Here is a 13,272-nt window from a genome sequence, read left to right on the forward strand (position 1 = left end):
TCTCAACAAAACCATCTTCATGTATTATGTTATTCTTAATAACAAGATACCAAAGACCCATCTCAATTAAGTCATGAAAAAGATGCTTACTGACCACCACAAACTCCTTATTGGAGATAGATAGAAGATAAGTTCTAAGGAATGAACAACAAATAAATGAAAGGAGATGAGTAAAAGGAAGCCAGGAATTATCACCTCAGAACTCTATGACTATTGATATTGAAAGTATATGGCTCAAAGCATTCATTATTTCTAAGAATATGGCTAGTAGAAGCAACAAGCATAGGTGCTAACAAAAGTGAATTTGTCACTCCATTCTCAGCTATCATATCGCTAAGATCGTTCCAATTCCACTAATCTAAAGGTGTAACGCCCCACATGTTTGGCTGAAGAATACCCTGCAATTTAACAAAAAAACTCAGCAGTGAGCAAAATATATTAGTAAGAAATGAGCATTTAAGGCATTGCATTCACATTGAATAACTAAAATCCAAAATACTTGCATGCATTTCAAAAAAATTATGAAAATCACCTACCTTACTCATAGGATTCCCATTATATGTCTCATAGGGGCCCTCTTTCTCATCTATATCAGAAAAAGTTATTAAAGCATAGGATTATGGTCTCAAATATGTCCTTATTCAGCGGTTAAGCCTGAAATTCAAAACCAGTAATCTATGAGACAAAACTAATTCAGGTTAAAAAGGTATGCCAAATCAATGTGTCTGTATTGAAATATACCTTAGACCAATTAAAGTCCATGCGAAGTAAGATGAATGTGTATGCAAGCCCTTAAACTCTAATGCCGATAGGTCTGATGCAAATTTGATCTTTTGACAGTTTCAATAGGATAGTAATTAACATCAATTATTTTGTCAAGATTTCTTGTAACAATTTCAGTAACCTGTTCCAACATCCCAAGAAATGGAAAACACAATCATTATTAGTGATATTAACAGAGACATCATATAGCAATATAAAGACATCCATTCCATCACAAAGATAAGCTAAATGGATGGGAATCCATCTTGCTATAGATGGATGAGTTAACTTGCATGGTAAAGAATCAAACCTCTACCAGGTTGTTGAAGTCAAAATATCTATTCTAAGAACTGAAATTCAAAACATAAATAAAATCACTTACAACTTTTCAAAGATGAACAGAGCAATCTCATCTGGGATTTGAACTTAGAGATGATTTCCTCTAAGATCAATGATTAAACAAGACATAAACTTTATCAATCTCAATTCATACATAACAACACATAAGTTTTGGCCCCATTTGTTTCAACAATTCTTTTAAAGCATAATATCAGGACAGTTTAAGAGCATATAGTTATTTTTTCTATCAAACTTATTATTTCTATCAAACTTCCTACTAAAATTATTTTTAACAAACGAAACAGAAGTAGGAGATAGAAAAAAAATAGCTTATATTTCAAAAGAGAAAATGGACAAAAATATGCACAATGAGAAGGTCTTTAATATTTACTAATAAAGATTTGAGCCCACCAAGACAAATCACTATAGCACCATCTAATTATTTAAACAAATGTAAAAAGCTAATATTATTGAAAATGACTTTAAATCATCTAATTGTTTAAACAAATGTAAAAGAGCCACGCTTTAAGAATTGCCTTTCATTCATACATTGAAAAACGCTTCAATTAATTATCTCAATTTTGATGCAACACCATATTTTAGTTTTGCTACGAACACATATCATGAATGTATAGTGCAATGGAACCACTGACTAACAATTTATATAAATGAATTCTAAGTAACAGCTCCAATATACATAAACCAAATTTCCATTTTCATGTTGTAAGAGTTACATCCTATAGCTACTATAATTTCAATTATAATCATTGATTAAAGTTTATTGTTAAAAATACTTGGAGCATGTCATACAATATATTAAAATATTTTATCTTTATAAGAATCCTTCATAACTTAATAAAACAACAATAGCTAAAACCCCAATAAAAACCCAAAACTGAGCACCTGTATGGATGAGATGTCCAAATTATTATTAAATATTAATTTGTTTGAATTGAATTTCATTATGAACAGATAATTACCCATCTACCCCTTGTTGAAATTTCTTTTAGCAAATTCTTCAACCTGAGCCCAAATGAAAAGGATTAAATATATCAAATTGAACAATAAATAAATAAGTGAATAAAAGTTATTTATTGAAACATTATGCAGCAGTTTCATATCAATAACTAACAGTTCCATATTAAAGTTTGGCAAATCAATGAAACATTACCTTCAAAAATTTCTTCTTTCCAAAACTTAGTATGAAATTTCACCTAAGAAAAATTAAAAGCAAGTAAAATCTCACCCACAAAAACACATTTCAATAAACACAAACAACATATAGTAAAAGATAAACAAAAGTAGTCCAAGGATATAGTAGGTTTTGGAAGATACTGTAGATACTTTAACTCTGCCTTGTCATATTGAGAACTTGGGTTAGTAAATCTGTAGTATTGACAACTTATTTTATACTTTAAATTTTGACAGAACATTGCAATTCTTATTAGTATACGCTACTATCAATTATTTGGGACATCTAAGGATACAAGTCAAATCGAGTACTAATAATATATCTCAAGATACAGGTTTTCCTAATAGTTCACTTATGCCAGTAAAATTCAAATTTAATTAGTCAAGAAATCAAAAACTATGAAAATAAAATAAGAAAATAAAAAAAAAATTAAGTCCTACAACTAACAATAAAAAGAAAAAAAAAAAAACACTTACCCATTCATAAAGGGAGGAATGCATCATCAGAAAGAAAAGATTTAATCTTAACCTTAGCCTCTAAGGTGATAAGGGATTACTTTGAATGGGTATTCGGTTCTTTAGGAGGGCAAAAAGTGGCCAAGTTGTCGAAAACCTACAGTCATGGTTGGAACCTACAGCCATAATTGGTTCTCGAAAACGAAACAAAAGTTGAGCCCTTAAAATTTTAAATAATAAATAAATCAATTAAACAATTAAAAACCAAAATAAAAATTAAATAAATAAATAAATTGAAAAAATGAGAACGAAAAATTTATCTCGATTAAGATCAAAGATATAAATGATATATTAATATTTATAAATTATTTAAGTTTAATTTGAATAAAATTTGAATTAAATTTGATTATTATTAGATTAAGTTTGAGTTTAAATAATTTAATTTATTGATCGAATTAAGTTTATGTATTTTTATAATAATGAGTTACTTACGAATTTAATCAAATTTTTATTTTTAATATATTTTAATTATTTTAATTAATAAAATATTTCGAATTTGAGTTCGAACATAAATAATTAAATTTTTATTAAATATAAAAATTAAATTTATTTTTACATATTAATTGAACTTAATCAAATAAATTTAAATAATTTATTTTTTTATCTTAAATCAAATTTAAATAAAAAAATAAAATTTAATTAAATTTAAATTAAATTTTAAATAATAAATTTAAAATTAAATTTAAATTTAATATTATATTAACTTGAATTCAATGATTAAAAAAAGAAGGAATAAAGATCCAAAAAGAAAGAAAGTTGCTATCAGCCAGTGGATCCACGGAAGACTCTAGAAGCCGCATATATTTGGTTCTTGAGAAAGGCAACAGGTGAAGCATCTCCGTGTATTTATGGAATCTTCTTGTTGTTCTTTATTTTAACTTAAAGCTAAACATAATAAATATCTCTTTTTCGCTCCCCATGCTTTCTCCCCTCCCCTCAATTACTTTTTTAATTATTTTTAAATATAATAATGATGTGTATAGTAAATTGAGAAATTGAGATAACTTTTATATAATGTTTAGATTATTGTTATTATTATTATTAATTCATTGGTGAATATTGATTATTGGTATTTTATATTTTATATTATTTTTTCATGAAAAATATTTATTTAAAAAAGTTAAAGGAAAAATTAAAGGAGATAAAATGAAAAAAAAATCAATTATTTTTTTCCCTTTCCGATTTTAACTTTTTTATGAGAAATATTTTTTTAAAATTAAAGAAAAAAATTTGTAAGAGCAAAAAAAAAAAAAACCACTGTTTTACTTTTCTTTTTCTTTTTTCTATTTTTATTTTTGTTTATTAAGAGAGTTAAAAAATTCTTCTAAAATTAAAAAATAAATAAAACTTTGTGGGTTACGAATTGAATGACAAATGTCATTCAATTTATCCTCATTATATTTTTTATTTTTAAGAAAAAAGCAAAAATATATATATTTTTTTATTTAAAAAGTAAATGTTTTATCCTAAAAAAATTTTAAAAAAATTATGGGTGGATGCTAATTGAATGAGAAATGTCATTCAATTATTCTTCAATTAATCCCAAAATTGAAATGAGTAATCAAATTATAAAATACCACTAAATACCTAATAGTAAGTAAGTATATGTATAGATTCTATAATGTTAGCCAGTTTTATGTTGTAGGATTTAGACTTTGCAACCTGAAAGTGAAACTATATTAAATAAAATTAAAGACGCAAAATTAAAATGGGATTTCGCCCAGTTTATGGTATGGCTTATTTACTACAAACACTGACTTCTCTTAAAATTCTAAGAATTTTAATTTATACAATAAGCAGATTTAAAATTTTAACAAATTTTTAATTAATTTTTTTATATTTTCATTTTCTTTAATAATTTATAAAATTATGAAAAATTTTATTATTTCACATTATTTTTATTTTGTTCATTTTCTATTGAATTCATTTATTTTTAAATTATAATTAACAAAAAATATCTCTTTATTTTATTTATTTTTATCCAAAAATTTGTGATTTAGTTTAATAAAATTAACTATTAACCGATATTTTTAACTTCTCCTTCTAACATTTTTAGAACAATTTTACTCAAATAACACTTTTTTATAAAAGCTCCAGCTGAACGAAACAGGTTTCAAACAACTCTAAGATTAAATAAATACCCAAAACAATTAGCCGGTAATATTTCTTTGACAGGAAACAGACTCCAATCTAAACAATTTTTTTTTTTTTATACACAGAAACCACAAATTAAAAATAAAAAAATTATAAATATTAAAATTTGAATAACATATTTATAAGATACCATTTTTTAAAACTAATTCGATGACCAAAGCTAAACAAAAGATTTTGCCACTAAATTGGCAAAAGGAACAAGATACCATCAATAAATGCAACCACAAAAAGGTAATCAAATGAGTAGAAGATATTAAGCATACAGAGGAAACTAGAAAGATACACCAACATATAAAATAGGTCAAAATTATATAATAGATATTTGTATTTTAATTAAATGGTGTAATTAATTCTTCTATTTTAATGTATTCAATCTAAATCTCTATATTTTATTTAATTATTGAATTTAGTGAAATTGTTAATAATTCAAATTTTTTCTATTAAAATTAATATTATGATATTTTGATTTTTTTAACGTGATAATTTTTATTTACATGATTGTTAATTTTGTTGATGTATAAAATCTACGTAGTCAAATATAATAATGTAACAAAACTTTTTAGCACGCCATTATTTTTTCATGTCAACTTTTTTTAAATTATACCGCTAGTCTCTTTATTTTGCTTAAATTGTGAAATTATTCTTTCTACCATAATGTATATTCAAATTTGTTTCATATATATAAATTAATTATCAAATTTAAGATTTTACCTTAAATAACATTAAAAAAAAAAACCTAAATTCAGCCGTGACATTTTTTTATATTTAGATAAAAAAATTTTTGGATATTTAAATTATTAATTGAAATTAATTTAACAATTTGGATTAATCTCAAATTAGATTATAAGTCCAACATAAACTAAAAAATAGATTATTAACAAAAAAATGAAATAAAAATTTTTGGATATTTGATTATTATACCTTTTCTTTATCTTTTATTTATTTCATTTTTTGTTATTTTTTATTTTTTAGGAAATATAAAAAATAAATAGATAAAAAATTAAAAAAAAAACTTTTAAAATGATAGAAACTTAAAAATTAGATCAAGAAACTCATAATCAACAAGCCCATACACACAATCAATAATAAAAGTAATTGTAGATATTCTTTTTTTTTTTAATTCTTTTGATATAAAATGGATTTCAAATTTTATCTCGGCATTAGGTTTTAAAATTGTTTTTGAATCAATTGGGTTTAATTGTGATATTAGATTTTATGCTCAAATTTAAAAGCTTAAAAGTATTTTATTTATTATTTATTATTTATTATTTATTATTATTATTTAGTTAGTGAAATCAAGAAGTCAAAGTCAAAAAAAAATTGAAATTTGAAAACATAAATAAAATATGAAAACTTTTGAAAATATTGATTTGAAAAAATTTTGAAAATTCAACAACAATTGATTTTTAGTACTAACAATTTTTGAAATTTTTAGATAAATTATTTTATGATCGTTGAATTTTTTATTATTAATTTCTAAAAATCCTATTGAAATATAAGTTTATTAAATAAGACTTGCAAAGAAAAGCAAGAGAAAAACAAGGAAAAAAAAAAAAGAAAAATTTAGAAAATAATTTTTTTGTTTTTATAACAAGTTGAAACGATACCGTTTTAGAAAACATGATAAAACCCATGTTTTGAACCACACATTGACTTTATTTATAACTCAACCTATTTGCATTAAAATATTTATCATAACTCAGCCTATTTGCATTAAAAATTTTATCTTTTATTGTAGGTTTTTTAATTTATTTTATATCAACTCTTAAATTTGAAAATTAATTGATGTATAAATATCAAATTAGAACATATATTAATATAGGACTAATTTCACCATTTATCTAAAATACAAAAATAAGCCATACAATTTGAAAAAAATTGACATGAAAAAATGATGACATATCCAAAAACTGTCATGTGATCATCTTTTACCACATGAACTTTACACATTATCAAAATCAACGGCCATAAAAACAAAAATGCCACATTAGAAAAGTCAAAATATTACATCATCAATTTTAATGAAAAATTTTAAACTGTTAATAATTTAACTAAATTTGATAATTAAATGAAGCGTAAGGATCCAATTTGAATGCGTTAAGATAAATGGACTAATTCCACTGTTTAACTAAAATACAGATATCTATTGCACAATTTGACCTATAAAAAATAATAATATTTCTACTTACCAGTATCGGTTTGAAACACAATTCCGATAAAAATTAAAAAGATCAGGAGCCAAGAGTAGCCAAACTTAAAATCCCATCTGCAGTCATCCAAATTCATCAACTAAAAGGTGCAACTCTGTTTTAATTCCAAACTGTAAGGAAAAAGCTATAAACCTTGCGTGCTGCGTTTAAATTGCTTCAAGTCCGACTTCTGAACCTACTTTCAAACTCTAGCCCTCTTGCTACTGCAACTTGGGCACTTATACTGCTTGATATGCTCAGCCTTTGCAGGTGTAATCTTCACACATTTGCCATGGAACCATCTCTCGCAGATATCACAGCAAATCCAAAATTCATCAGTGCCATAGCTATCCCCACATGCCCCACAAGTGGCACCCTGTTCATCATCTTCCTCATCTTCTTCCCCACTCTCATCCTCATCCTTAGGTGTTTGAGAGATCTTTACCATTTTACTTTGGGGTTCAGATTGACGAGACTGCAAACAACAAGGATATGAATGTGACATTAAATAAGAGAAGCAAGTATAAAAGGAATAAAAACACAAAAGAATCAAGTTTAACTTCATACCACCTTAGCACTTGATTTGCTTTTGCCACTGTTGTTGTGATTAGCAGATTGGTCCTTTGGTTGCTTAACATTTCCTGTCACAACTTCAAATATGGTTGGAAGATCGTTTATCATCTGGAAGAGTCTTTTCCTGCAAAATAAGAAAGAAAAAACATTTAGAATAGTATTAGCAATATCAAATTGACATTACACTGGATAAGGTAATTTAAGGGCCTATTGGTCGATATTATGGAAGCATCATTAAAGTAAAAGATACGAGGAACCCCCACCCCCCCCCCCCCCCCAACACACACACAAAGACAAGTGTCACAACTGTAGTCCCTAATGAGAGGGGACTATGCATGTGTTTATGAAGCAGGTAAATATGCATGTTTGAGCAACACCTGAGATTAGGGCAAAAGGTGTTTAATCTTTCTTTTCTTTTACTCAAGGAAAGAAAGTTGAGAGAACAGCATCCTTTGGTTCAATGATAGAAAACCACCCAAAGAGAAAGAAGCAACAACTATAGGGCTTAAATTAAGAGATGGCAGGTGACATGGTATTGTTCTACATATTCCCAGCAAACAGGGCCGTTCCCTTTTCTCTCACAGCCGCCTCGTCCTTATGCTTACTCACTATTTTATTTTAGGTCAGATAGGCTTCCACACTGTCACCATCACACCGCTGCAACAATGGAACTAAAGGCTCATTTTGCTTCTTTCGCAAAATACAAACTCCATATCTTTGAGACAACCCAAATGTGTCAAATATTCCTTCCTTAAGCAAGTACTGTCTTATTAATCATTAATTTGCCTATGTAGCTTTCATTGAGCTATGGCTGCAGGACATCACACCTTCAAATAAAAAAGAAAAAAACACTATAGCAACAAATAGAGCTCTTGTTCCAGTCAGTGTAGACCAGAAAACAAGTAACCATAAGGTTGGTAGCTTAGCTATGTTTGAATATGCATATGACAAACTTCTCTTTAACAGGAAAAATTATAGTTAAATCACTATGTTTGAGTGTGTAAGCATTTAGAAGAACACTCCAGTCAATATTTCATTCAATGGCATGCAAGACTTTAGTTAACATTACATAATAACAGTTAAGTAGTAAAATGGAATAGAACATCTCATTTAGCTTTTTGGCATCCAGAACTCCCTCTCAAGTCCCAAACTGTGCTCTCAAACTTAGTGAGATGTATTTCTACAAATTGAAAAAGGCAGTCACTTCCTCAGGTGATTGAAAGCATAAACAGTTATGGCATGTCAGCAAAAAGTAATGAGTACCAAAATATCTCCCAATTCATCTATTACCAAATTTAAAGCAAAAAAGAATGCAAAATTAAAGAAAGAAATAAAGATTAAACAGACTTTCCACAATTTTGTACATTTAGTATCACTTCATCCTTCATAAACTTTGTGCTTTCAATGATTGACAAGTCAGATTGGTAAAAGAAATGCCTGTATGGTTGTTCAATTCTATCATTTTTTTTTTCTTATTAATCTTTAGCTATTCTTCTTGCCTCATTATGCGAGTTAGAAGAACCTTTTATTATGTTATATCATCAAGGTAATGCTCCATCAACCTGTGCAATACCGATTGCCCCCTCACTTCCGAGTACGAGTCCTAATCCTACTTCCGAGTCTTACTTCAGAGAATGACAGTTAAATGGTTTCTCATGCATTCTAGTCAGCTAAAAGAGACTTTCTTTAACGAGGAATCTCCTAAGAACAACTCCTCTAACTCTAAAACTAGCTCAACCGGTTAGCCATTCCAATCGTGTGCCATAATCCAATGGCACACTCTCTACACTGGAATGGAACGCATTTCGTGGCCAATACCCATTGTCCACTCATGCACCTTCTCTTCCTCGTTTGAGTTTGTAATAAACCCATTTTAACAGAACTAGGGTACTGGGCTTATATATTAGTAAACTCAAAGAGAATAATTCAGTTAGCATAAAATTCAAAATTAAACCATGATACTGCAGCAACTAAGCTGTGTAAACTGGGACTCAGTGTGCCATAGTAGACAAAGAAAAAGCACACATACCTCTCATTCTTGCCAAACCCAAATCGTGCACCAAAATAGAAGGCTACAGCAAGCAACCATGAATCACTGTGAACTGCAACCAATGATAGCCAGTCCTTCTCCTGCATTCCATCTCTAGCAAAGTTTATGCCCAGTGCAGGCTCTGGAAGCTCAGGAGGCACCTCCTCAACAGGCAAGTTAACTTCCCATGTTTCATTTGGAAGTCCATATAGGCATAAGTTCTCCTTCTCTGCAAATAAATAAAGTACATTCAGGAAACAAATGTAATACAGAATTTTCGATCATATAAGCTTGCTGAAATTAATCACAACATGCAGCACATTATCAAGTTTTAAGTCGTTATGTATGCATTAGAATAGAAATATTCAATGATAGACTTAAAATTAAATAGTAATATGTAAAAATAATCAGGTAGGAATATAAATATAAAATTTAATCAAATAGCCATGAGAACCACATTTCAGCTGTGATTTGTCAAGTAGAATCAGACCCAAACTGCTCCTTGGAACTGAAATTTAAGAATGCAGAATTACATCTGAGATATCATGAGTATTATTATTATCAAGGAGAGTACGAAAAAGCAGCATGTTGAAGTCAAAAAGTAATTTTCATCTGTAAATGAAGAAAATGAACCATTCCATTTCCACTGAAAGTTCAGGTTAAGGTATATTCATTCAACAAAACTATTATATGACTACTACAAAAATTCAAGCAAATCTTAAGCCACCACGGAAGAAACCATTAAATGAAGACATGATAAGTACTTTTGAGAGTGACATTAAAGACCGCCAGCCCATCTACACCATAAAACAATGATAAAACTATATTCATTCATTCAACAAAACTATTATATGACTACTACAAAAATTCAAGCAAATCTTAAGCCACCACGGAAGAAACCATAAAATGAAGACATGATAAGTACTTTTGAGAGTGACATTAAAGACCGCCAGCCCAACTACACCATAAAACAATGATAAATGATCAAGAAATCACCAAAAAAAAATCAAGGAGCCAATTAGGTAAATGATCTGAGAGGACTTAAAACAAGAAAGGTGCTCACAGAATACAGGGCATGATGCGATTGATAGAACATATTGACAGAAACAACCATGACCCACTTATGGATTGATAAGGCCAAAAAGGAAATCAAAGTCTTACAGAAGTAAAGATAAAACGGAAATTTGCATACTCAAGCAGTAGACATTACAGAATTTATCTGATCAGGCAGCCATCACGCAAGAAAACAAGGTTAACAGCTTTAACTAAAATACATTTGACAGTGTGATTTTCATTAGCTTTCACTAAAGACTCAGCTGCCACCGCAGGATAGATAATGTGTTTTGTCTTTGGCATTCAGAAAATCATCATAGAAACATAAATTTGACTGAAAGAAAAAAATGTAAAAACCATATTCTACAAGAAAGAAAAAAGGAACAGACAGACAAACAGTTAACGCTGCTGCACCTTTAACTAATCAGAATGAAACATAGAAATTGAGCAAAAGTAACCCACCAGGATCACACTGTTGGTAGAACTTGTCAACATCTGCCGTAAAAACCCAAACCCATTAATTGAATTTGTTTGTAACTTTCAAAACACAAAATTATAAAACAAATCAAGGAAAGAAAGAAAGGCGAACGAACCAGTGCTGAGAGCCTTAATCAAGCCAGAGCGTCTGCCCTTGAAGTCGTTGAAGACCTCTTCTACCGTTCTAGGTATTGCGTGTGGTATCCCTTCCATTCGCTTTTCTCAATTTCTCTTTAAAATTTCTTCTCTCACTTACCCAAAATCCTTGATCTCCCACTATATACGTATATATATTGAAATAATAAATTCAATTAAGACTATATGAAGAGTAGTACGTGGAGAAAACACACATATATATAAGTCCTTTGAAAAGAATTTGAGAGGAGCAAATCACAATTAAAGGAAAATCAGAATTAGGGTTTTCTTTGTTGCTGGGTTGGGATTTGGGATATTGGGGATTTAAGCAGAGGAGTCACGGATAACGGAAACTAAAAGCCAATTTTAGACTCAAAGAATGAGAGAGTTAAGCAGTACCCTCGTTTCCCTTGCCTTGCCTTGTCTTGTCTCTATCTCTCTTTTCTTTTTGTTTTTTTGGATCAAAAAGTGTTTTACTTCCTATTCATTCAAGTTTTGAGTTGAATATTTTAAGCAGTTATATTATATTATATTATTTTATATTATACCAAGGCATTTTGTCAAATATCAACATTATAGTATATTTATCTGCATACCTATTATTAAAACAATTTTTTACAACAAGTTTGATTCCCGGAATGGGATAAAAAAGAATTAAATAGTTATTAAAATAAAAAGTGTAAATACTCATTTGTCCCTTATATTCTACATTTTTTTAATCAATTTAGTATTTAAAACAAATTATCAGTTTAAGTACTCTAACTTTCACTATGTTATACATTTTGATATTTTGGATTAATCTCATCAGTCAACTCATTAACATAACATTACCACTCAATAAAATGCAAGCATGTATAAAAAAAAAGTTCAGTTAATACTACATAATTAATTGTTACATTAACACTAATAAAAAATTTCAAAGAATTAAAAAAAATTCTAAAAACTTTTTGAAAAATCTAGACTATTTTTAAAAATTATAAAAAAATAAAAAATATAAATATTTTTTAAAATAATAAGAATTTTTTAAAATTATTAAAAAAATCTCAAAATTTAATGAAAATACAAAAAATTCTAAAAAATTCAAAAGAATTAAAATTTTAATAAAAATAAGAATTTCTTAAATTCTAAAAATTAAAAAAATAATAAAAATCTAGAAATTAAAAAATATAAATTTTTTTTCAAAAATCTAATTTTTTTAAAAAAATTCTAATAAAAAATCTAAAAAATTTCATACAAAATTAAAATTAAAAAAATAATAAAAAAACAATTTATTTCTTTTGATTTTTTAATAAACTTTTAAATTTTTTGTAATTTTTCTAAATGGTTCAGATTTTTTTGAATTTTTATTTAATTTTTCAAAAATTTTAAACTTTTTTAGAAATTTTTACACTTTCAGTTTTTAAAAAAATTTATATATTTTTTAAATTTTCACGTTTTATCATGTTTTGTGAATTATTTAATTTAAAGAAATTTTTATTAATATTTTCATTTTTTATATTTTATATAATTTTTTAGAACTTTTTTTTTCAATTTTCTTGGATTTTGTATCAAAATTTTACATTTTTTATTGTTAAAATATTTTAGCATTTTTTATAAATTTAAGATTTTTATTATGTTTTCAATTTTTTTAATTTTTCATAAATTTTTTAATTTTTATAATTGCTTTTTAAATGCTTTAGATTTTTCAAAAATTTTAATCATTTTAGGATTTTTTTAAAATTTTAAATATTTTAATATTTTTTAAAAAAAATTTAAAATTTTTTTATTTTTCAGATTTTTTATTTGTTTTAATTTTTTTAATTTTAAAAAATTTTTATAAGATTTTAAGAAATTCTTTTCTAATCCTTGATTTTT

General features: G+C 27.0%; 2 protein-coding genes across 22 annotated transcripts in view; both read right to left on the minus strand.

Annotated features, from left to right (window-relative positions):
* LOC111275310 (uncharacterized) overlaps positions 1–2,970 on the minus strand; it is a 40,761-nt gene extending 37,791 nt beyond the window's left edge. For 6 of the 20 annotated variants that reach the window (XM_089754896.1, XM_089754893.1, XM_089754891.1 and 3 more), the window contains exons 1-5: positions 2,770–2,967; positions 2,273–2,315; positions 742–904; positions 537–654; positions 196–398 (exon numbers count right to left, since the gene is read on the minus strand). The gene's annotated coding sequence lies outside the window, so the exon portion shown is untranslated. Of the gene's footprint in view, positions 1–195; positions 399–536; positions 655–741; positions 905–2,081; positions 2,125–2,272; positions 2,316–2,769 lie in introns of all 20 variants that reach the window. The other 14 variants (XM_089754888.1, XM_089754885.1, XM_089754887.1 and 11 more) reach the window with 8 other exon arrangements.
* A 4,061-nt stretch (positions 2,971–7,031) lies between these two features.
* Positions 7,032–11,840, minus strand: LOC111275311 (PHD finger protein Alfin1-like). Of its 2 annotated transcripts, none has more exons than XM_022860565.2 (5): positions 11,400–11,840; positions 11,269–11,301; positions 9,754–9,982; positions 7,719–7,848; positions 7,032–7,626 (listed from the first exon to the last, which is right to left on the minus strand). In XM_022860565.2, exons 1-5 carry the CDS (start codon positions 11,494–11,496, stop codon positions 7,354–7,356), a joined length of 762 nt encoding a protein of 253 aa, XP_022716300.1. In that variant the 5' UTR covers positions 11,497–11,840; the 3' UTR covers positions 7,032–7,353. The 2 variants fall into 2 exon arrangements, with proteins under 2 accessions (XP_022716300.1, XP_022716302.1); XM_022860567.2 differs by having other exon boundaries at positions 7,722–7,848; positions 11,400–11,830.
* Positions 11,841–13,272: the final 1,432 nt, after the last annotated feature.

The sequence above is a fragment of the Durio zibethinus genome, chromosome 26, assembly GCF_047325235.1.
Source record: "Durio zibethinus cultivar Kanyao isolate XHJ-2024 chromosome 26, ASM4732523v1, whole genome shotgun sequence".
In the NCBI taxonomy this organism is placed as follows: Eukaryota; Viridiplantae; Streptophyta; class Magnoliopsida; order Malvales; family Malvaceae; genus Durio; species Durio zibethinus.

What these genes read in the sequence shown, in the direction of transcription:
- LOC111275311 (XM_022860565.2), bottom strand. Translation starts at nt 11,496, where the DNA reads ATGGAAGGGATACCACACGCAATACCTAGAACGGTAGAAGAGGTCTTC. An exon ending in GATTAAGGCTCTCAGCACTG is followed by an intron (nt 11,302 to 11,399) that starts GTTCGTTCGCCT and finishes TTTTTACGGCAG; the next exon opens with ATGTTGACAAGTTCTACCAA. An exon ending in GCAAATCAAGTGCTAAGGTG is followed by an intron (nt 7,627 to 7,718) that starts GTATGAAGTTAA and finishes TGTTGTTTGCAG; the next exon opens with TCTCGTCAATCTGAACCCCA.